The 24,153-nt window shown below is 38.7% G+C and overlaps 1 protein-coding gene across 2 annotated transcripts in view; it reads right to left on the reverse strand.

Annotated features, from left to right (window-relative positions):
* Positions 1 to 3,137: 3,137 nt before the first annotated feature.
* Positions 3,138 to 24,153, reverse strand: part of AKAP6 (A-kinase anchoring protein 6) — a 495,488-nt gene continuing 474,472 nt past the window's right edge. For both annotated transcript variants that reach the window (XM_036734767.1, XM_036734768.1), the window contains 2 exons: positions 10,994 to 14,412; positions 3,138 to 4,395 (listed from right to left, as the gene is read on the reverse strand). In XM_036734767.1, the coding sequence (XP_036590662.1) occupies positions 11,035 to 14,412 (3,378 nt within the window). In that variant the 3' untranslated portion in view covers positions 3,138 to 4,395; positions 10,994 to 11,034. The remainder of the gene's footprint in view (positions 4,396 to 10,993; positions 14,413 to 24,153) is intronic.

The following is a 24,153-nucleotide window of genomic DNA, read 5'->3' on the forward strand; positions in this document are numbered from 1 at the left end:
GAGGGCTGACTGGGGAACAGGGCAACCAGAATATACGCCATCTTGGAGTGGGGGGGGAGGGCAGAAATGGGGAGAAAATTTGTAATCCAAACTGTTGTGAAAATCAATGCTGAAAACCAAATATGTTAAATAAATAAATTGCATTAAAAAAAATAAATAAACAACAACAACAAAAAAAAAAGAACCACTTAAGAGAAAATGGCCTTTCTTCTTTTGGCATATTTGAGAATGGTTCAAGGAACTGAGAAGAGAAAAAATTTAATGAGGAAGACATGACAGCTATGTTCAAACCTTTGAAGGACTAGCACATAGAAAATGGAGCAGACATTGCAGAAGGCAGAAATAGGCCAATGGGCAGACATTAGAATACAGATATTAGTTCAATATGAGAATGTTCCAACACATGAGAGTTGTTCACTGATAGAGAAAATCTATTGTGAAATAGTGAGTTCCCCATTATAGAGTGTTCCATTAGATAATGACTGACCACTTGTTAAGTATGGTGTTGAAATGATTCCTAATTTGGACAGAAAGTTGAACTAGATGTCCTTGAAATTCATTTCCATCTCTTCGACCCATTGTTGAGCATAGATTGTGGCAGGATTGAACACATAGCAAGTCCTCAAATAAATACATGTTGTTTGATTGACTGACTGATGCTAATAAGTGAACAATGATGAGTTTTACTAAAGTCACAAAGTGATCATTTTGACTATGCTTCTGGTTATAGACACAGACTAACCTAGGAAACACAAAATGTTGTCTTCTCAACATATTGGACAGCATCCCCCAGTGATGCACAGGCTCTGTGATTTTTGTCCCTTCTTCTGCATTTCCCCTGCAACCACTGCTCCGGGGTCTCATCACCTCATACATGAATTACTATGCTAGCCTCCTAATTAACTCCCCTTCATACAGTCTATTCCTTTTTCAATCCAATCTACTCACATCTACTACTTTCATCGTATCAGTCTCTGACTTAAGAACCTACAATAGCCAAGTGTGATGGTACATTCCGGTAATCCCAATGCAAGAGGATCACCTGAACCTGGATGTTCCAACTTCAGTGGGATAAACTGATCTAGATGGTGACGGCCCTAAGTCTGGCCCACATGGATGTCCTGAAGCCTCAAAGAGTTGGGGTGTGCCAGGTTGCCTAGAGGAGGGGTTAGCCAGCTCAAATCAGATCAGAGTAGGTCAAAGTTCTTGTGCAAATCAGCAGTGGGATTAGTGCAGTCCAAGGGTGGGGAACCTGAGGCTTTGAGGCTACATATGGCCCTCTAGGTCCTCAAGTGCAGCCCTTTGACTGACTCCAAACTTCACAGAACAAATCCCTTTGTTAAGCCACACCCTGTGGCCTTGAGGCTGCAGGTTCTCCACCCTGGTGTAAGCCACTGCACTTTCAGCCTGGTCTTAATTAATAAGCAAGTAAATGAATGAATGAACGAATGAATGCATAGAACCTACATTGCCTAATGAATCGTTTGAACTTTCCAGCCATTTCAGTGTTCTTCTGCAGCTCTCACTGTTACCTTATCCATTCTCCCACTGCTTTTCAACACCCACGTACATCCATATGTACACACACACACACACACACAACCCAACCTCACATGTACTTCTTCTGCTGCTTGCTCGGCCCCTGACCCTTACTCATCACCAATCCAAGTTCTGCTTTTTCTTTAAAAGTTCACATCAATTTTTCCCAAGTGCTTCCTTTCTCTAGCCCACAAGATCTCTCCCATTCTAAACATATTTACGTTTGTTGGTTATCATACCTTCTAGGGCTTGTTTACATAATATACCATGTTGGTTTCTAGGTTTGGTTTCCCACTCGCCCTTTCCCAAGTTTCTTCTCTTTCCAACCATAGGCATCTTTGGCTGTCAATAAAATACCTGGCGCAGAGGGGCAGGGAAGGAAACAAACATTTATTGAGTGCCTACTGTATGCCAGGCACTATGCCAAACACTTTGCAAATATTATCCTATTTGATTCTCACAACAACCCTTTTCTGTAAGGCCATTTTTAAAGTTGAGAAAACCAAAGCAGAGAGTGGTTAAGTGGCTTTCCTGGAGTCACACAGCTAATTAGTGGAGACAGGATTTGAATTCAGGCCTTCTTGACTCCAGGCCCAGGGATCTATGGACTGTTTACCTAGATGCCTCTGGAATAGTGAGTGCTTTATAAATTCCTGATCTGAAAAGCAGCACTAAAGAGAAGATATCTTGTCTTCTTTTCCTTTGATATAGTTATGGTGTAGGATATGATCATTTGAGGCATCTGTCTAAATCAGTGATCACCCTAACTATAAAAATCTTTATGTCTCTATACACATAATTGCCTAGACAGAGATATGTGTTTCTCTGTATGTGTAGAGTATGTATGTATAGTATTGTGTATCTATGTACAAAAGCACACACATGTAATTTTCATGCAATAAAAGTACTTGTGGGTAAATGTGCATGCATATATGTACACAGTATACATATACATACAAGCATATAAACATAGATAGATTGCATCATGAGGTAGAAATAGTATACGGGGGCCTAGGGGTCTGGATGATCTGGTTCAAGCCTTGCCTTTGACATATACTGGCTGTGTGACTCTGGGAAAGTCACTTATCAGTTTCTCAGACAACTCTTTAAGACTTAAGGCTTGCTGAGCAAATCTGATTACATTAGTAAAAAGAAGTCTGCTCAGAGGAGTTCCCTATTCTGATAAATTCAGAGATCTGGTACAAAGGAAAAAATAAATTATGATCCAGCATGGTACAGCACATAGAGAGCTGGCCTCTGGGACATGAAGACCTGGGTTCAGATGTGGCCCCTAACAAAAATCCTAGCCAAGGCATTTGTCCTCTTTGGTGTCTCTGGGAACATGGCCTCCTAAGTATGTTCTGACTCTTAACTGCTATGATTCTTTGAAGTTGTAGCCTTGGTCGATGAACATTCCATGTGGATTTGCCTATGCTGATATGATTTGGATGTAGGTCCAGATTTTTTTTTTAAAAAAGGCCCATATATTTGTACACATGAAATTTATCCAGGGGAACTGTGTAAATGAGTGGAATTTAAAGGCAGTAGAAACCCTGAAATGAATCAACAATGAATTAATGATAAAGAAGAAATAAAAGTCTTGAATAAATATTTATTAATTGGTGGTGGTGGGGATGCAGTGAGTTTATAGTCGAATGCTGCTGAGTCTTGATATGTACATGTATATGATGAGAAAGACCGTGAGACTTTGGAGGTTCCATTCCCAGTCCCTGATTTAGGTAAAGTAACTCAAAGCCTCTATCCAAGTATTGAAATTTCAAAATTGTATATTATTTCTAGAACAGGATGCAGAAATTTCTTTTTAAAGGAGCACAGGTAGAAGAGATCACTGTTTCAGCTTTTTTTCCCCCCAATAAACTATGTTTATTATACCAGTTCTAATTACCATGCAATCTAATGGATTTAAGGCTTATATTTTCCACATCACTAGACATCACAAAACATGAAAGCATCTTATACTGTCATTATACATCAATGTTTGCACTTGGTTATACATATATACAGAAATTATTCACACATTTTAACCTTGCTATTTCCTCCTTTCAAACCAACATAATTTTACTGTGAAAGCAGCTTTTTTTAATAAATGGTATAAGAAATACAGCAAGGCACACATTTTTAAAAAAACTTTTTTTCTTATTACCACCTCAAGAAGCATAAAAAACCAAAATGTTGTACATAATTCAATAGTAGGACGTTACCAGTTTATAACATACAACACTGTGTAGTTGTTTCTTGAAGTGTTGCATAGGTTTTTTTTTTTTTAATGAAATAAATAAAATGGTGCTTTTAAAAAATTACTTTATTTATCATGGACAGAATCAAAAAAGAGTAAGGATTCTTTCCTTTACTGAAATCAAATCAAATCAAATATTTGCTTAGGTCAAACCATCCTAATAAGCATAGGCATTATACCAGAAATTTGTTATATGTGAAATATGGCATAGGAAAGCATTGGCAGATATCATTCTAAACTGGTGAATTGAATACACTCGCAATTTGGTGGATTGTAGAACTTTAAAGAACAGTCAGGAGAAGAGCCAACAGAAATGTTCAACTGAGGAACACAGGATCAGTAGAGGTAGCTTGGGACAAGAATCCTTGTGAAAACAAATGGCTTTGCTATACTTCAAAAAAGAGAAGAAAAGAAAAGCATCATCTAAAGAGGACCAGCGCACCAAGCAGCCAAATCACAAAGCCCACATGGACGAATTGCATTTGGAAGGAATATTTATCTTGGGAGGAGTCAGTGTAACAAAAGGCAGTGACACAATGGAACCCGAGGCCATCCCAGGGTTAGGATGATGAGCCTGCACCTGGAGTGCAACCAGACTTCTGAAAGGAAACAAACAAAAAAGAAAGTAATAGCACATTTCAGAAATTACATTTGCAATATACACTGAAGACAGCTATCACAGGATTGCTGGTGGTCATCTCCGAATGTAGGAATCCAAATGGTATGAATGGGAGAGTTTTCACTTTAGCGTCAAGAATGTCTTAGAATTAATGTGGGAAATCTATTGATTTTTTTTTTTCTTTTTAAAACCTCAGTTTCAAAAGAAACAAGGAAAATCATCACATCTGACCTTTTACCTGTACATTTTCCACACTGTTGCTTGTGAACTGGCTTTTGTTTTTTATTTGGAAACACACAAAGAATGCTCCAATCAATATGAAACTGTGAGGCTGCTAAAGCCCAGTTACTCAGGGAAGGGATAAAGAATACTCACCCTGGTCCCAAAAGTAAACTCACTTTTTTTTTTACAAAGTGGACTTCTGATTTTAACTTATGGTTTCAGTGACATAGTGGAGGATTTATGCAAAGATGTGTGTATTAGTCTCATAAGGTGGCTCATACCCCTGTTTAAGAAGCGTCAGTGACACCCCATTACTTCTAGAACAAGATTAAAAACTCCATAATTGGGCATTCAGAGCCCTTTATAGACTGGGCCCAGTATGCCTTTCCAGGCTGATTACTCATTTTTCCCCATCATGAACTCTAACTCCAATACAGTCTTGCTTGTTCCATGTTATAGCATTCTGTATCCTAGTTGTTTGAGTTAGCCCTCAAAGGGCAGTCGCCCGTACCTAGAACTCCTAAATCCTTTCAGAGTTTTTCCTGAAAGGGCCTTTCTTGAGTCATCTGCTGTTGATCTGATTCACCTGCCTCCCACCTAAATCACTTTGAATTTATTTTGTATACATCCTCAAGAGGCAGAAAAGCTGGCCCCAGAAAGACTGACCTAGGCCTCTGCCATATACCAACTGTGTGATCTTGGGCAAGTCATTTAACTTCTCAGTTCTCTAGTCAACTCTCTAAGATTATAAATTTCAGAGAAGTTACTGAGCTGCATGGGCAGAAGGAATTTCTTCATTAGAGCATCTGTTACACTGATGACATCACAGGCTCAGTCCCTAACTCTGTGTTTCCTATATCTACTCATCTATGAACATGTTATTTTTCCTTCAGTAGAATTTATTCTCTTTTAGGGCAGGGACTGCTTGGAATGTAGCAGATGCTTAATAAATTCTTATTGATTAGATGTGGTTTGAGCAAATAAATATGCCTGTTACTGGGCTATATCTAGGAAAAATAGAGATCTGCTGTGATGTGTTTCAGATCCTTGAAAGCAAACTAAAATAACTAACTACTTGCTCATAACTAAGAGTTCAAGGTGTAGAAAGCATGGAGAAAATTTAAAAAAAAAAAGGATTTAGGTAATTCTTAACATTTTGTGGTTTGAATACAACAAATCTGTAAAAGCTCAATCTTGCCTTCCTATCTGTGAATGGACCAAAACAACTGCCTAAGACAGAAGGAAATCTGAATTTCAGACTTAGGCTAGTTGAGGATCCTTGCTTCAAGGAATACTCAAATAATAATAGATTTAGACCTAATTTCTTTCTTTCTCTCTCTCTCTCCCCCCCTTCCTCTCTCCCCGTCTCCCTCCCTCTCTCTCCCCTCCCCCTTCCTTCTCCCTCCCCTCCCCCTCCTTGAAGAGGCTTTAAAGAACTTTGGGATTACTTAAGGATGCTTAGTAGCAATCAATTTGAAAATGACTTTGTGCTTACATAAACTATCCATAATATGTAATTTAATTATATGTAGTATATAAACTTGCATAGAGAGAGCACATTGTAGTGCTGTATATCAGCTACCACGACTAATATAATACATATACAGGTATGTGCATTCATATTCCCAAATTATACGTTCTATAGACTAACCCCTCTCATATTTTTTTTGACCAGAAAAACAGAAGTGATATTACAGCCAAAGGGAAAACAACAGCAGCAAGGCTTCCTTAAGGTCTAAAATGGAGTATGGTTCTGCTGTAAGTAATGAGTTAAAATTTTAAACACTAGAATTTTTCCAGCCTGAAGTTTAGGGTTAAACTATTCATCAAAGAGCAGAGGCTTATGATGAGGATTATGAAGAAATAACTGTCAGAATACAGCGAAAAGATTAGTGCAAAGTACATCTCTTAGGCAGTTCCTAGGAGGCACTCCAGACATGCATTATGTGCCTCTTCCAAACTAAGCAGAAATATCTGGATCTATCCAGTTACCTTTCCCTTTGATGTGATTTGCTGTAACTGACCTCTCTATTTTTATAGAAACATGGCAAATAGGGGGGAATAGTGAAAAGCACAGCAGTGTGCCTGGAAACCAGTGCAACTGCATCATACATACTGGCTTGGATTAGATCAAGTTTTCTCTTAAATCATTTGAGGGTGAGTTTTAATTAGATTCCTCGTAGGTAAAAGGTTTTCTTTGGTTACCTGTTTGCAGACTGTATCTGCTTCTGCTAAGTTATAGACTTCCAAGGATGACATTATAAAATAGAGGCTTTTTATGATCTCAGAATTTATTTCTGGAAAAGCCAGCAAATTGAATTTGGTGTAGTAAAAACACTGTCTTGGTAAAAGAATTCTCTGACTGACTGCCTTTCAAACAGTCTAAATGGAAGCACAGCTTTTTCGTTTGCTTGACTGCATCTACTGGCAAGAACAATTACGATCATTAAGCTTTTATATACATAGCACTTTCTACTTTCCAAAGATTTTATGGTCATTTTTACTATTTACTCATTACCTTAATCCTGAAGGCACCTCGGTGTTGGGGGCATACGATGAGAAAGGAGAGGCATAAAGAAGTTAAATAGTATGTCCTGGGTCACGGATCTCTCAGGGCAGAATTGGAATACACAGCCTGGGGACATATCTATACAGTGCCCAAACAGTTGCATGAAAACTGAAAAATCCAATCCTCCAGATGCTTTGCACAAAACTGAAAAACTCTCTAACCCTAATGCAAATGGTTTTTATAGGGTTTTAGTATTTAGTATTTTCACTTTCCATCTGCATCCTCAGTGTTTAGAATAGTGCCTATCACTTAGTAAATGCTTAATAAATGTTTGCTGAATGATTATTTTTTTAAAAAAAAATAGCTTTAGAACAGGAGTTAACCCAGGGTCGGTGCCCTGTTTTTTTAAGATAATATTTTAATTGCTTTCCTTTGTAATCCTGTGTTTTTTTTTCATGCATGTAAAAACATCATTCTTATAAGAGATCTCTAAGTCTGAGTAGGCTACTAAAGGGATCCATGACATGGGAAAAAGTTAAGAACCCCTGCTTTAGAAAAGGCATAGAATGATGGATAGTGCTAGACTTCCATCAAGAAAACAAGGGTTTACATACTGCTTCTGACATCTGGCTTTGTGATCCCGAGAAAGTCTGTGGGTCTCAGATGATAATGATGAAAATCATTATTTCCTAACAGGATTGCTGTGAAGCTCAGATGTATAGTGCTTTGCAAATTTAAAGCGCCATATAAGTGCCAGGAATTATCATTATTATGGTTGTTGTTCTGTTATATGTGATGGAGATCTGGTTCCTGTTTCCTCCACAATGCATGGTGGTAGTCTGTTACGCACAACGAAGGTACCCAGTCATCCAACTGGCAAGCATTTATTAAGTGCCTACTTATGTCAGGACCTTTGCTAGGCTCTGGGGATACAAATACAAAGAATGAAACGATCCCTACTTAGAAAACATTGACTAGATGGTTTTATGCTGGCCCTGCTTATAAGGATGCTAACACTGTATCAGAAGATTCTTTTGCCCCGCTTTAAAAAGCAGAGCTTGCTGTCATTTCTATGCCTGCTCCTTACAAAGGACAAGGAATAAACTCGTAAAAGATCACAAGACGTAGCAGTCTGTGCATTCCAAATCTGATGGGGAACAGGACTCCTTAGTGCTTGGAGTTTGTCGTGCTCTGAATATGAGCCTCCAGATCCTGGCATGACTGGTGACTTGGGGGTCATGGTCACATGATGTCATGCTCAGAGTGGTGTTTCTTTCAAGCTTTTATATCCTTTGAGAAAAGAGATTCAGCTGGTCTCTATAAGCCCCTCTGTAGGCTGGCAAAGCAAGCTGCATATAATAACTAGCCGAGGTAGTTTTGGAGAAGTTTAGGGAATTGCTCTCCACTTCTAATGGTCACTTTTACTGCACACTGATAAAGAATGTAATTAGAGTATGGACACATTTAATAGAAGATACATTTCTCTCACTGCTTTTATTCTCATTCCCAAACAATGCAAATACAGCCCAAAATAGTATAAAATTAGTTGAGCTACATTACTGAGTCAAGCTTCTTTCTCCAATTTTGCATACCGAGTTTATTTTTAGGGTGTATCTATATATGTATACATATATATATATATATGTGTGTATATATATATATATGGTATAGATTCCCCCTGCCCCCCACCTCCACCTCTTACAGCTCTACACAGAATCACACATTTTAATGAGTTTAGGGCACAGGTGTTAACAGGAAAAAAATAATGATGTTTGCCATTCATCTTTCAAATTAAATAATGTGTTTTTAAATAGTAACTTTTTTCATAATACATTATGGGAACAACATTTATCTGTCACATTTTAAAAGATGTATTTGTAATAAATGTAAATTACCTTTAGAAAATCAGTAATTAGGCTCATCAAAAAATAAACAATCTGCCACAAAAAAGATAATCTTTAGCATAGTTAAGTATAATAACTGTTATTTGAATAAGTTAACAAATTAGGGTAGATTGCTTCTGTAATTCATTTCCTATAGCACGAGTTTAGGTTACAACATTAAGCTTCTAAAGGGGGGCCAACTGGGAGCTCATACTTTCATGAAATATAATTCCCACATTTGGTAGCTCAGGTTTTCCTTCTTTAAACTAGATTGAGACAGAATATTCATCACTGGGTTTTTGAAATGGGAAAAATGGAATCTTTGTGTCAGTTATGGATATAATATCGTCTCAAATTTAACAATCAATAACTGTCTCATTAAATATGAAGAGTGGGATTTTAAAAGGGGAGTTTTTTTTAAATGATAGAAACCAACCTGTCATTTTCAGACAAGATTTATAAATTCTGTTTTTACCCAAATTCTATTAACCTGTCACATACTTTCTCTGTACTGTATTTTTGGGGCCTCAGGTGTGTTTGGGTAAAATAAAAGCCCCAATTAATTCAAAACTGTGAACAAATAACATCAATTTGCCCTCCCCCTACTTTATTTCTCAAACTGGGCCACTTTTTTTCCCTGGTAGTTGTGAAAGCATAACATGCTACTGGGGAATCATCTGTGATAAAAGCAGCAGTAGACTGAAGCATCAAAGGCGAATCGGGCTGGAGCATAATCCTCTAACATAATGGCTGCTCATCTCAAAGCATCCACACCTTCCTCCTTAGAGCCAGTCAGGAAGCACTTAAGTGCCTACTATGTGCCAGGAACCATGATAAGGCTGAACTCTCAAGGAGTTCACATGTTCTAATTTTCAAGGAGTTCTAAAATGGGGGAGACAACATGCAAGAGGAAGGCACCAATATGCTAGCATAAAGAAAAAAAATGATTTAACAAACTTATGGTGTTTACACTGACAGAAGTGAAATCAGTGAAAATTATGTCTTTTTAATTGTGATGAATAATTCCTAATTTGGGCACTCTTTTGACTCTCAATGTCGGATTTGGGAGGAGAGGGGCTGAATCATGTAGATAATTATCTGAGGCAGTTAGGTAGAATAGTGGATAAAAAACACTGGAATTAAGTTCAGAAAGACCTGAATTCAAATTCTGTCTCAGACAAGTACTAGCTGAGTGACCCTGGGAATGTCATTTAACTACTCTCTATCTCTGTTTTCTCATCTGCAAAATTGGGAGAATAATAATAACAAATACCTCACAAGGTTGTTGTGAGGATTAAACAAGAAAATATGCTTGAAGAACTTTGCAAAGCTTGACTTATTTACATCTTAGCTATTATTATCTCAATGCTTCAGTTCCCTTAGCTAGCATGAGATAATGAAAAAAGATTGCCATAGGTTCTGAGCTGGAAGGGACCTTAAAGGCTAAGTTCAATCCATTTATTTTATAAATGAAGAGGTTAAATGGCCTGTTTCAAGACCACACAGACAAGTAAGTGGTAGAGTAGGCATTCAATCCCATGTCCTCTGATTCTGAATCTAGCCCTCTCTTCACTACATCACATCCTTATTAAATGACAATTCAGAAAAATCTCCTTCCTTCCTTCCTTCCTTCCTTTCTCCCTCCCCCCTCCTTCCCTCCTTCCTTCCTTGCCTCCTTCCTTCTTTCCTTCCTTCTGTCCTTCCTTCTTTTCCATTTTTCTTTCATTTTCACAGGAATTATTTCAGCTTACTTTACCTAAATTTCTATCATGATAGCAACTTCAGTCAACCTAATTTAGCCTTTTCTTCTATGTTGGTTGAGTTGGATCAAAATTGCATTACTATATTTATAGATTTACTTAACAAGTCATTTATAGGAACTGCATATGGTAAATGGTATTCCTGTGGAGTGTCACTCCTTTTCACAATGCATGTATCTTTAATCACATAAAGACTGCACATACCTTTCAATGAGATGATTTATGTGCCCGGGGAGGATTACATTCTACCTGTGCATATTTATATGCCGGTCATTGTGAAGGTTCAGTAGGTTTTCTTCACAGGTTAACGTTTTACTGTTAGGATGCAATACAGCCTGGTCTTTCAGCTGTTCTGCCTTCAGTGGGAGGCCTGGAACTATAGTTTTGGCTAAAGCAGCACAACCATCTTCCAGCATCCCAGAACCACCTGGCTTTCCAGAACTACTCTCTTCATTGCTCTTGCTTGGAGCGGCAGGTAGGGCTGAGCTCGCCTCACAGCTGTTTGAAGTACCAAACTCATTACACATTTCCTCTCCAGTGTCAGACCTTTTCTGGGTGGTGGGACTTAGAGTGCCCTTGTCGGTTTGATCACTCAAGAAAGAAAACCCACTGTAGTTAGAAGAGGTTTTAGTCCCTTCTAGGGAAATTGGATCTTTTTCTGGCACTGCAGCTTCCTTTGGTGGCTCACTGGAGAAATAGCATCGCTGTTCACCTTCCTCATCATCAACACAAGCCTCAAAGAAACATTCAATATCCTCTTTTTCATCTAGGCCCGATTCAGGGAAGTCAGGTGGCAATAGAGTGTGACTTTTCTCTTCTGTGTAGCTAGTGACCTCCCCACAGTCGCTGTCATGAGATGAGAGGGACAGGTAGGAATAAAAGTCTCCTTTTCTGAGCTGGATAGGCCTGTGAGAATGCTCTAATACTTTTTCCTTGATCTGAGCTAATGATGTGGGAGTGGCTGCTTCACTCTCAGGTTGGGACTTATTCTTCAGGGCAGTTGAAGCCATGTCAATGATCTCCTTAACAAAGTTGTGTACTGAGCAATCTTCTGTATCTTGTTTATGTAAAGCACCAGACTCACAGTAGCAACAGGAAATTCTGTCATCCATAGCAACATTTTCTTCTGTTTCACTGGGCTCCAATGCTGGAGAGTGATCAGCAGGCTTTTCAGCTGTTCCGGTTGCATTGTCAGATGAAGATTTCAGTAGTGCAGGATCTGGTTTGTTGATCACACTGGTTTTGGCATGTTCTGGACAAGACTTGTCAGTAGGAATTGAAGCTGCACTTTGAATTTCAGAAAGCAAGTGGTTTTGACATTCCTTTGGAGGGTTCCTGGAAGGTGGAGAAACAAATTCCTTCCCCTCTACATTTGAATCATCAGAGCTATCTGTAAACGCTTCACACATGCAACTCTCACACTCTAAAGCCGCATTCTCAGTTGGAACAAGATCCTTTGACACCTTTGAAATTCCATTTGGTATTTCCTTTGGTCTTTCTGGAACGCTTTCGACATTGCCATTCTCCATGTCATCCACAAGTGGATCTTTATTGACTTTGGAAATATTCTTCTTATTTTCTCTCTTTGTCCCAATCTCATACACTTTAGATGAATTTTTACCATTTCCATTATTTTCAGGCATCCGCCTCATGGAGCCGTTCAAAAGGGCTTCAATATTCAGTGCATCTGTGGCATTAGAGGTCTCACTGCTGCCTCTATCTTTGCTGCACTGAATTTCATCACTGAGATTACACCTCCTCTTTTCTCTTGACAGTGAAAACTTTGGTCTAATCCAGGTCTGCAATTCATTCTTGATGTAATCCAGCCCTGAGATCAGATTGCATTCTTCATAAATCTCCTCGTCAGTTGCAATGCTGGAGTCATCTTCATCTTTAGCACATAACTCTTCTTCAGTCAAGGTGAGAGTGGAGCTGGAGAGCAGATCGCTGTCATCTTCATCATCTGTGCAAGCAGAGGTACAGGAGACATTAACGATCATGCTGACATTGACATCGCTCTCATCTGCCACTGAGTGAGTCAGACGTTTCCTGAAGGATGCATTTGAATCCTGTGGGATCTTGTTCCTGTGCAATATGATGTCCTCTGAGCAAAGAGAGAGCTCATCGCTGCTACTAAGTTCAGTGAGAGAGGCGGCTGAGTCTTCATTGATAGAGGAGGCTATGTCCAGTTGGCCAGGGAAGGACATCTTTTGGGAACTGCTTTGGAGAGTGATGTCAGAAACACTACGCTTTATCTTTTGTTCTGAGGGACTCTGGATATTCTCCAATCGATTGAGGAGATCTAAAGTTCTTTTGCTTAGTTCGCCAACTGAGCCACTACTTACACTGATATCCTCCGAGCTGTGGCGGCTAAAAAGATCTTCATTGCTTTTGTATGACGTTAACCAGCTTTCCAGCGACGTGCTCCGTTGAAGGCCATCACCATTTTTCAAGATGCCTGATCCAAATAAGTCACTTCCGGGCGAAAGGGACTCCAAGGAAGAGCTTTGTGAGAGTAGAGAGAGCTGCTTGGCATTTTGCATGCCAGGCAATGTCTTCTCTCCATTGCCACTTTTACAGGAATTGGGATCCATTTCATGGGGCACACTTGCCAAAATACATTCGTGGGGAGCTGCAGCTGGATGTAACTCTGTAGCCTGATGTTTAGATTTGCAGGGTTTTTTATCAAAATAAAAACCATGAAGCAACGGGTCCTCCACATGTGCTTTTTCACTCTGTGATTGTTTCATTACCATTGGTAATTTGAGTTTTGAGCCTTGGAGGTATGAGTAATCATAAAATGTAAACACATCATGTTTTCCTTGTAATTCTTCTTCCAAACAATCAGGGGTTTGCTTGGTAACACTGTTTAAATCTCCATCTTTTCCATTTACACAACACATTGGTGATACGGGTGACTGAGAACTATTTGGAGGCTTAATGTCTTCCTCCTCGTCTTTAATTTTTTGTTCTAATATGTTAACTACATCACTCATGTGAGGACCTGGGTGTTCAGTTTTAGGGTTACTCGGGGGTCCGTCCATATCATTCAGCAGGCACATTTCAGAATTGGTTGTGGTCTCGGTGTCCCCTTCACTGACAATGCCGCTCTCGCTCCCAGAATGTTGGCTCATGTCTCTTCCATGGCATGTGCAAGGCTTAACCAAAGTGATCCCACCTACAAGGTCTGGCAAAGATTTGGTGGATGAAAATGAAGAGTCTTTACTGAGACTTTTTGTTAAAACTTTAGGCTGGGTTATTCTGGGGAGGTTGGGGCTGGTTTTCAGAAACGGCATGTGGGTCTCTTCATAAAGTTCGACATTGTGAAGGCTGTAAACTTGGTAGATGTGTGGGCTAGAGGGGGCAGTGATGCTAGAGCCATAGTGAGGTCCTCCTTGGTCACTAGCGTATTCCTCATAACTTCGGTCCTCGCTGCCTGCATCCTCCAACTCAGATTTCAAGTTTGACGTGGTGTGTGCGTGGGTGTGTTCCAGATCGAGATCACTGGATTCTTCATTTAAACTGATTAACCTATTACTTATGTCAGTTTCATCCCATTCCAGGGCATCTTCACTTGTTCCATTTAGATCCATCAGGCCATGGTCAATCACATTCAAAACCTCCTACAAGAAACAAAAGAAAAAAAAGAAGAAAGTAAAAACGTCTGCTTATTCTCTTAATTGATTAATGCCAGATTCTTCTTTCCAGGAAAAAAAAAAACACCCTGCAAACATGATATTTAATATCATCATTAACTTTTAAAGTCAAGGCAAATGTGGTCTCATATTTACTTCCAAACGATACCCAGAGTCTGGCCCCTAGTGCCACATTCTAAGCATCTCCACACCTCACCACTCTCATCGCCACTGCCATCTTCAGCTCTCCCATTAGAAGGTAAACTCCTCAAGGACAAAGACCATCTTGTTTGCTTGTATATATAACAGTGCCTGGCACATAATAAACACTTAATAAATGCTTCCTCTAGTGCAGGAAGGCAGCATAATAGATTCGCTGGGTCTGGAGTCATGAAGACTTGGGTTCAAATCTAGCCTTAGATACTTGCTAGCTGTGTAACCTTGGGCAAGTCATGCTCTGTCTGTCTGTTTCCCCAATTAGAAAATGAAGATCATAATGGCACCTACTTCATGAAGACTGACAGAAAATACCTGCTTTTCTGCAGCCACTTCTGGGAAAAAGCACTCCTAACTCTTTCCTCTTAGACGATAATAAATGACACCTATACAAGGGTGCCCCAAAAGTCTTGGTGCAATTTTAAGTTTTAATAGCTTAAACTTATTAATTTTAATAGCTTAAAACTACACTAAGACTTTTGGGATGCCCTGTATAGTGCTTATATTTGCAAAGCATGTTATATTCATTACCTCATCTGAGCATGACAACAACTCCATGGGGTAGGTGATATTATCATTAATTTGTGGATGAGAAAACTGAGGCTCAGAGATATTCTGACTTGCCTTGGGTCAAAAAGTGTGTTGTGGGGAGGGGAGAAAAATTTCAAATCTAGGTCTTCAGGAATTATTTCATTTATACCACATTACCTTGAAAAAGATTTCCACTTGAAGCAAGTTTACTTCCAGAAAGCATCTAAGCAGATGAGTACAAGATGCATGTGGACATAGGACCCTACTTAGGTATATGCAGAGGCAGCCTTAGAAATCTCATCCACACTTCTGTCACTAAATGGGACCATGTAGGTGGGCTGGCACTTGTGTGAAGCACTTCGGTAGAGCAGGGTGGGCATATCCATGAAGCATATCCTATCCTTTCTTGAAGCCTACTCCTTATCCCATAGTAGGGAGGGAACATTGATCACATGCCAGGTAATTTTTTTTATCCAATTTGTGATTTCATCAGTATAGGGAGCTTCTGATGAGGGTTCTCCTCTACCCCCATAAGGATCAATGACTGCTCTGAAACTTAGAGGTTGATAAAATTGCCTGAGTATACTCAGAAGTTAAGCAACTTGACCAGGGTCACATAGTCAAGAGGCACCTGAAGCAGAACTTAACGTGAAGTCATCCTGCCTCAGAGTAAGTTTTCTACCAACTACATCATGTTGCCTCTTTCCTCTATATCACTACATATACTGGCAAGCTCACCTAGCAGAAGCAGCTGGGGAACTCTGAGGGAGAGATAAGAGGTGGCAGGTGCCAAGCAGATCAAACCACTTCCACATTGACCACCACCTCTCCCCAGACCCTGATGGAAACAGCCCAGGACGTTAGGGGCAAAGAATAAAGCATACTCCATGACCCTGGCTCCAGCCTGGCCCTCAAGCCATCATCAAAGGAGCAAACCCTGTGGAGAATGTATCAACAACCTCTCTACCACCAACACCAATGTCTGGCCAACTACTTTCAAAGGGCATGTGAGCCCATGAGCCCTGGGACTATCACTGGCCCAGAGATAGCCTCACTCTTACAATAATCCAGATGAGTAACGGCTGTGGAGGAGAGGCAAGGCAACTTCATCAGCTTCTGAGCAGCTGCTACCCAGCTGGCAGGCCAGACCTGTTAGCTGAAACAATTATGGACCTTGAGAGAGAGACAAGACCAGCATATGCTAGATAGGTCAAAGCTCCAGCAACACCTCAATCATGATTTCCTTTAAGACTGATGGAGAGCAGTGGGCCCCCACCCCAAGACCACTAACCCTATTCAGCCCAGTCCCTGCCACCACCATGCAGGAAATCAACTTTTACGGAGATGTGACCAGACAATTGCCTTCTCAGTAGTCAAAAATTATTGAAGATTCAGAAAAGAAGATTCTCACCAAAGTCATTGGCATTTTCAAATGGTTCACATTAGAAATGGATCTGATTTAATTAGTGGAAATGACTATAGAAGATGCCTTACCACTTGCTTTGCTTCTGTATCCTAAGTACTTTAGGACCTTTCCATCTGACTTGCAGCTGAAACCTCCTATATGTGTTGTCTCTCTCATTAGAATATGAACTCCCTGAGAACAGGGGCTTTCATGCCTTTCTATTTGTAACCTTGATTCTTAGCATAATGTTTTCCATATAGTAAGCACTTTTGTTGTTGTTGACTCATTTTAGTCACATCTAACTCTCTATGACCCCATTTGGGGGGGTTTTCTTGGTAAAGATACTGGAATGGTTTGCCATTTTCTTCTCTAGATCATTTTGCAGATGAGGAAGCTGAGGCAAACAGGAGTAAGTGACTTGCTCAGGGTCACACAGGTAGTAAGTGTCTGAGGCTGGATTTGAACTCAGGTCCTCCTTGACTCTAGAGCTGGTGCACTATCCACTACACCACCAAGTTGCCCAGTAAGCACTTAATAAATGCTTTTTTGTTCATTTTATCCATCTGTCCATTCATTCATTGTAAGCTCGATTATAAATATTTTATATTATAAATCAGAAATTCTTTCAACAGTTTGGCTGGGGAAAAAAGCAGGTCACAATGTTGTAATTCCTCAGTAGTGGGGAAAAAAGACTTGTCTGAGCATAAAAAGTCCTCGATCCTTCTTCAAACTGATAGTTAAAGGATCACACACAAACATATTAGGTATAAAATATCCATTAGCACTTTATTATACTGGATATGTAAGAGATTATCTGTATAGCCTACTTAAGTGTAAAAGAGTCCAGTTACAAAGTAAACATTAATTAAAGGATATTTTTAAATTTTATAACAGAAATCTTTCATGCTGCCAATATTATAGCAGTTAATCTAATACACTGGCAGTCATAACACTTGCTTAGGTATGGAGTACATTCTGTGATGAATTTCTATTAGAATTTCTGTTTATTCTTTGCTTGCTGATAAAGGAAGTACTAATGACTGGTTAGCATGGTTAATGAATGTTAAAATCCTCAGCTGTGAGAACAATCAATCAGTCTAATCAAATAGTATATTAATTTCAAATATTGTCTGTGCTGACACTGTACTCAAAGGAAGTGCTAATAAATAATTGAACTAATCTTTCAATTTAAAAAAAAAGGCGGGGTGGAAGTAAGAGCCTGTCATTCTCTGATAGAATTTACTACTTGGCAGGGCAATTTCTAATGGTGACCCATATGATACGGATGTATTTGTAGACATGCCATACCAAGTGCTTGACATCCATACAGGCATCTGGGATTTGGTTTATATGCAACTTGGGTAGCTCATTCACTGACCAAGCTTTTTGGCTCCAGAGATTTGGTTTAAATGCTTCTCTCTGGCAAGGAGAGATGTGTTGAAAACTCAGTCTGTAGAAAGTGCATGTGGGTATGTGCATGTACATGTATGTGCACACACATGTTCTAGTAACATCTAAAGAGGGGCAGAAAGTAGGCAGAAAGCTAGCCTCGGAACTTGGAAGACATGAGTTCAACTTCTGCTTCTGTGGCATGTTGGGAATATGACCCTGGGCAAATAACTTAACCTCTCAGTGTCCTTAGGCAAATCTAAGAATGTCAGTGAATCATCATTTGCTGGTCTGCATTAGGACTTGGAATAAACATTTTAAGAACATAAACTTTGTTCTAAAAATGAACGAGGCCGAAAAGTACTATAGAACAAGATAATGGAAAATATTTCCCTTAGATGCCAGTTCTTTTCCTCTTTCCCATAACTGGCTGATTCATGGGCACATATAATCTTGGGCAGCTAGAAAATGTAGTGGATAGAGCACTAGACATGGACTCGGGAATACCTGTGTTCAAATCTTATCTCTGGTACTTATTAGCCTAGCCATGTGGCTTTGGGCAAGTCACTTTACCTTTGTTGGCCTTGGTCTCCTAATTGATAAAAATGGGGCTTAGTTCTTAACTCACAGGGTTGTTGCAAGGATCAAAGAAGATAACACATATAATAGGCTTCACAAACCTTAAAGCACTTTATAAATACTATCATTACTAAAAATAATTTTTAAAAAGATGGGAAACTCTCATTGTGCAAATGAAGGGTAACTGATAGACAACCCATAGATTCTCCAAGAAGTCAAGAGAAATCAAGGAAAGCTCCTAGCATGTTAGAGCAATCCCTTATGTTAAGCTAATGGGAAGATATGCACAAAGGTTGTACTGGACAGCCAGGCATGTATCTTCGCAAGGAACATTAATATCAGTGAGATCATAGACGCACTTAAGATCACAGATCCTATAACTAATTCTAATAGTTTGCTATATATTGACATGTTTAACTTTCTGTGTATGCCTCTCAGGAAATTTGGATATGGACCTCTCTTGATCTGGTAAAAGTGCTATTAATGTAGGTTTTTAGCTGCCATGTTTATCTGTTTGCTTAAATTGAGTTTGTAGCCTAAAACGATGTTGAGATTGTTTTCATGGAAAGTACTTTCTGCGTAAGTTCTCCCACATCCTACACTTGTACAGTTGAAATTTTGGACTTTACATTTAAGGTGTATGATTTTACATTTATTTGTATTAAATATTGTCTTAATAGCTTAAGTCTATTATTCTAGACTGTCATGATATTATGAATTCCAACTCAGTCATTCAATATGTTAGAGCTAAATGGTTAGGCAGATGATTCATAGTATTCAGAAACAGAAGGGACCTTAGCGGTCATCTGGTCCAATCCCATCATTTCATAGATGACAGCATGGAAGACCTCAGAGGCTAAATTACTTTCTGGTAGTCGTAGAACTAATTATAGTCAGAGGTGAGATTTAAATTGAGCCTCCTGACTCCAAGTTCAGTGTTATTACTACTACTTTATATCACTAAATTCCTTTTCCTACCTCCTAAGGATAGGAATTCCCTAAGGCTCTATCTTAGTGCGCTGTCTCTCTCTCTCTCTCTCTCTCTCTCTCTCTCTCTCTCTCTCTCTCTCTCTGTCTCCATGTCTGTGTCTCCTTCCCTCCCTCCCTGATCCCCCCTCCCTCTCCCTTCTCCCCTCTCTCCCTACTCTTCACTCTCTCCTTCCCTCTCTTTACACTCTCTTTCCCAATAGTATTTACTCTCCATTTCCATAATCCTAATGATGGATTCTATGCATATGACTCCAAAATCAATATATTGTCTCTTGAGCTTACCCTTGCCCCATATTTTCAGTTGCCTGTTGGGTGAACATCTCTATCTAGATTTGCTGTTGACACTTCAACCTCAAGGTGTCCAAGACTAAACTTATTAACTTCTTCTTAAACTTACTCTCTACTAAAATTTCTTATTTCTGTCGGATACCTCCATCCTGCTTGAAACCTCAGAACGATTTTTGGCTCTTCCATCTTAAACTACTACTTCTAATATCACTTGTTGTATCATCCCCTACCCACTCCCCTCCAATAATATAGTAGTTTACCCAGTCCAGGACCTCATCAAGTCCAGTCTAGAATTTATAATATCCTCCTGACTCGCCTACCTCCAATCTCTCTCTTTTCTCCACGATCTGTTCTTCATGCTGTTGCTGCTTAGCACACATATATGGTAGTATGAGTAACTAGATTTTTTTTTTTTACTGATAGAAGTAATCAAGAGATTTTGGAGATCACTGGCCTTGTGAGTCCTTGACAGTTAATGTTAACGAAGAGGAAATACCTAATCCAGATACATGTAACTAACTATGCCTAACAACCATAGCAAACTTAACCCAACCACCCATATCAGTGGAAGTTCTTGAACAAAGAGATCAGAAGCAAAGAAAAACCAAAGGTTGTCTGACCTGTTGGGATTTCTCTTTAATAAGTTTAATAACTTGAAGTATGATACATAGTCTCAATTTCCAAAGACTTTTAAGTTGCTACAGCAGCTATGTTTGCAGAAAAAAAGCAAAGGCGGGCAAGACATGGGATGATGCTTCAAGTTACTTTCTTCCCATGTATTTTATGGACCTCACTACACAGGATTTCATCTTTGGGTCTTTCCTAACTGGGAAGGAGAGCATTTTCTAACAGTAAATTATAGTGGCTCTCCTTTGTTTATTCTAGGATCAGACAGACTGAACTAACATAGTTAGCACAGGGGTATGACCTTATTGCATTCATCATAACCAAAATTTCCTTGCAGAGCAACATTTTTTGCCATAAATTTTCAAATCTAATCTGTTCCTATTGGTAATGCCCTTTTAAGGGCATTGAATTTTTGTATATCATTTTTCACAACTAGCAAGACCATATACATTTTTATCTACTATCCTGTCTCGTTCTCTTGCCAGTTTTATGGAACCCAGGACACTCATCAAATGACCAAAATAATTCTAGTTCAGTGGGCCAGTGGGTCTAAGTGTCTTTATAGTGGGAAATGGAGAGAAGAATGAATGGCTTCTGCTGTAATGATGCTGGGTGGAGGAGACAAAGCTTTGTGTGTAAAGCAGTTTGCACACAGGTCCATAGGACTTTTGGGGAGTTATGAAAAAAATAAAGATAATAATCTAAGGAAAAAGATGAAATGTGTAAGACAAGTTATATAAATGAGCCACAAAAATATTCATGCCAAACTATAGCTATATAAGAACACAATATATATTGTAACTTTTCTAGTATGAAAAGTGAAATATGATTTTAGGACAGCCATTTTACTTCTCTAGGCCTCAGTTTCCCTGGGTCTGAGATTTTCTGATTGGTGGGTGAGTGAAAACTATCATCCCAGTATTACATCTAAGTTTTCATCTCATCCAGTGATCCAACAGGACCTAGCTGGTGTGTATTACTGTTGTATTTCTGTTACACACACACACACACACACACACACGCACACACACAAGTTGTTTAGTTGGTTCTGACTCTTTGTGACCTCATGGTCCATAGCACCCCAATACTATCCATGGAGTTTTCTTGGCAAATAATACTGGAGTGGTTTGCCATTTCCTTCTCCAGTGGATTAAGGCAAACAGGGTTAAGTGACTTACTCAGGGTCACACAGCTAGCAAGTATCAGAGGCCAGATTTGAACTCAGGTCTTCCTGATTCCAGGCCCAGCGTTCTAACCAGGAAGTCACCTCGCTGGCTACACACACACACATACACACACACATAAAAGCACACACGTATATGTGCCCATATAATTCATATTTATATGAAATATAGCTCTATATTAAATTTTATACATATATAATTTATATTGCTAATATATGGATAGAGACATGTATAAAATTCACTTGAAGAAAAAATATAAACTTCCCTTGCCTGGCCCAGATAAGAGTGATGCCAATGAGATTTTCTATTTCCTTTATACTCCATTCTGTATTTGAATAATACTCTCCTGTAGCAGCTCAATTTTGTGAAATAGTAAGTTCCGTCTTGCTCCTCTCTCTTTCCCTAGAGTTTTTCTCCTGTATATAAATCGTCTTTTTTTTAAACACTCAAGCCAGTTGTTTCTCTTCTTGTTCTCTCATTGACCCTTAGAAATCCTTGGAATTTTTAAAATTAATTAATTTTTAGTTTTCAACATTTGCTTCCATAAGATTTTGAGTTCTAAATTTTTTGTACCTCCCTCTCCTCCCCCCTCCCCAAAATGGAGTGCCATCTGATATAGGCTCTACATATACATTCATATGAAATATGTTTTCACATTACTCATGTCGTAAAGAAGAATTAGAGCCAATGGGAGGAACCACAAGAAAGAAGAAAAAAAAGATAGCAAACAGTATGCTTTGATCTGCATTTAGACTCCATAGTTCTTCTGGATGTGGATAGCATTTTCCATCATGGGTCTTTTGTAGTTATAATCCTTGGAATTTTGAAGGATTACTTTAGTCTCTTCTTCTCCTATTGGGATGCAAACACTTGATCTCTATGAAGCCCTTCGAGTTTTTCAAATTGTTTGTATTTTAAAGTTCTTCCCCCCCCCACCCCAGTCAATCAGTAAGCATCATTTAAGTGCGTTCTTGTGTGCCAAGCTACTCTGTTAGGTGCTAAAGATATAAAAATGAAATAGTAGCTGGCATTAAGAAGCTTACATTCCATCGCCAGAAACACATTTGTGCGTGTGTATTCCTTCATTGTTTTTACCTTGCAAAATTTCTGCCTAACTAAAAGGTTATCACTAGGATAGTTTGGGAATATAAATTTCATTAAAAGTCCTTTTTTCTGTGTAGAATTATGCTCTACTTGACTGGATGAATTATTCTTGTTACAAGCCATTTTTTTTCCTTTCAACATAATGTGTTCCAATCTTCTCTTTTCTACCTGGTAAACTCTGTGTAGTCCCATGTAATTCTCATTATGGCTCTAGAGGATATATCTCCCTAACCACTTGTAACACATTTTTCTTTGTTGTGGATTTTGACTACCACATTTCCATTTGAATTGTAACTTAGATTTATATCAGTTACAATCAATGGATTTTGTTAATCTTCTGGTTCTATTTGGGGGAGGGGGGTGCAATTTTTCAAAATGTGGAATTTAAGTTTTCTATTTTATTGTGTTTTTATGATTTTGATGATTTTTCATAATTCCTAGATTATTATGCTTTGCCCTGTTTTCCTGGGCAGTTGTTTTTGATAATAGATTTCTTATGCAGCTTTAATTTTTTCTCTCTTTTGACTTTGTCCTAATTCTTTTTTGTTTTAGCAATGAAAATTTATTTCTATTTCTTCCATTCTTTTTTCAAGCTCTTCATTCCATTTTTCTCCCCATATCCTCTGGCAAATCAGCCCCACAATCACCTCCCATCTTCTGATCCTTAATCTCTGGCTTTCTATAGGCTCCTTTCCTGCTCCCTATAAACATGTCTAGGTCTTTTGAAACATTAAAAAAAGAAAAAAAAATCTTGACAATTCTATCCCCTCAAACTAACATCATATATTTCTTCTCCTCACAGATAGATTTCTAGAAAAACCTGTCTACTCTTGTGGCCTCCACTTCTTGTCTTCTCACTCACTATGCAATCTTTCCTAATCTGGCTTCCAATCTCATCATTCAACTGAAATTATTCTCTTCAAATTATTCTCTCTAATAATCACTTAATTCTTAAATCCAAAGACCTTTCCTCAATCCTCATTCTTTTTGACCTCTCTGAAGCACTTGACACCTTATCTTCTTTGAAGAACTAAACTGATTCAACCTCATAATCACATCTAATTCTCTTTTTTCAAGATGGAAATTCTGCATATGTAAGAGCAGAATAATAGACTCCCTTTAGATACTAAAGAAAGATAAATATTCAACAAACATTTATTAAGGTCTTCCTCTACAGAGCTCTGTGGGTTTATGCCTAGAGATCAATCATCAGAGAAGGTACCTAGAATTCTAAGTCTCAGCTCTGTCTATAATATGTAACAATTCTGAATATCTCTTTAGATTCTTCATTGGTAAAAGACAAATAATAGCATGACCACATCAATAACACTGTGAGCAGAGCTCTTTTTAAATCTCAAGCTACTTTAACTATTAACAAAATATTTAAAACTCAAATAATAATGAAAACTCTTAAAA

Source organism: Trichosurus vulpecula, chromosome 8 (genome assembly GCF_011100635.1).
Source record: "Trichosurus vulpecula isolate mTriVul1 chromosome 8, mTriVul1.pri, whole genome shotgun sequence".
Taxonomy (NCBI): Eukaryota; Metazoa; Chordata; class Mammalia; order Diprotodontia; family Phalangeridae; genus Trichosurus; species Trichosurus vulpecula.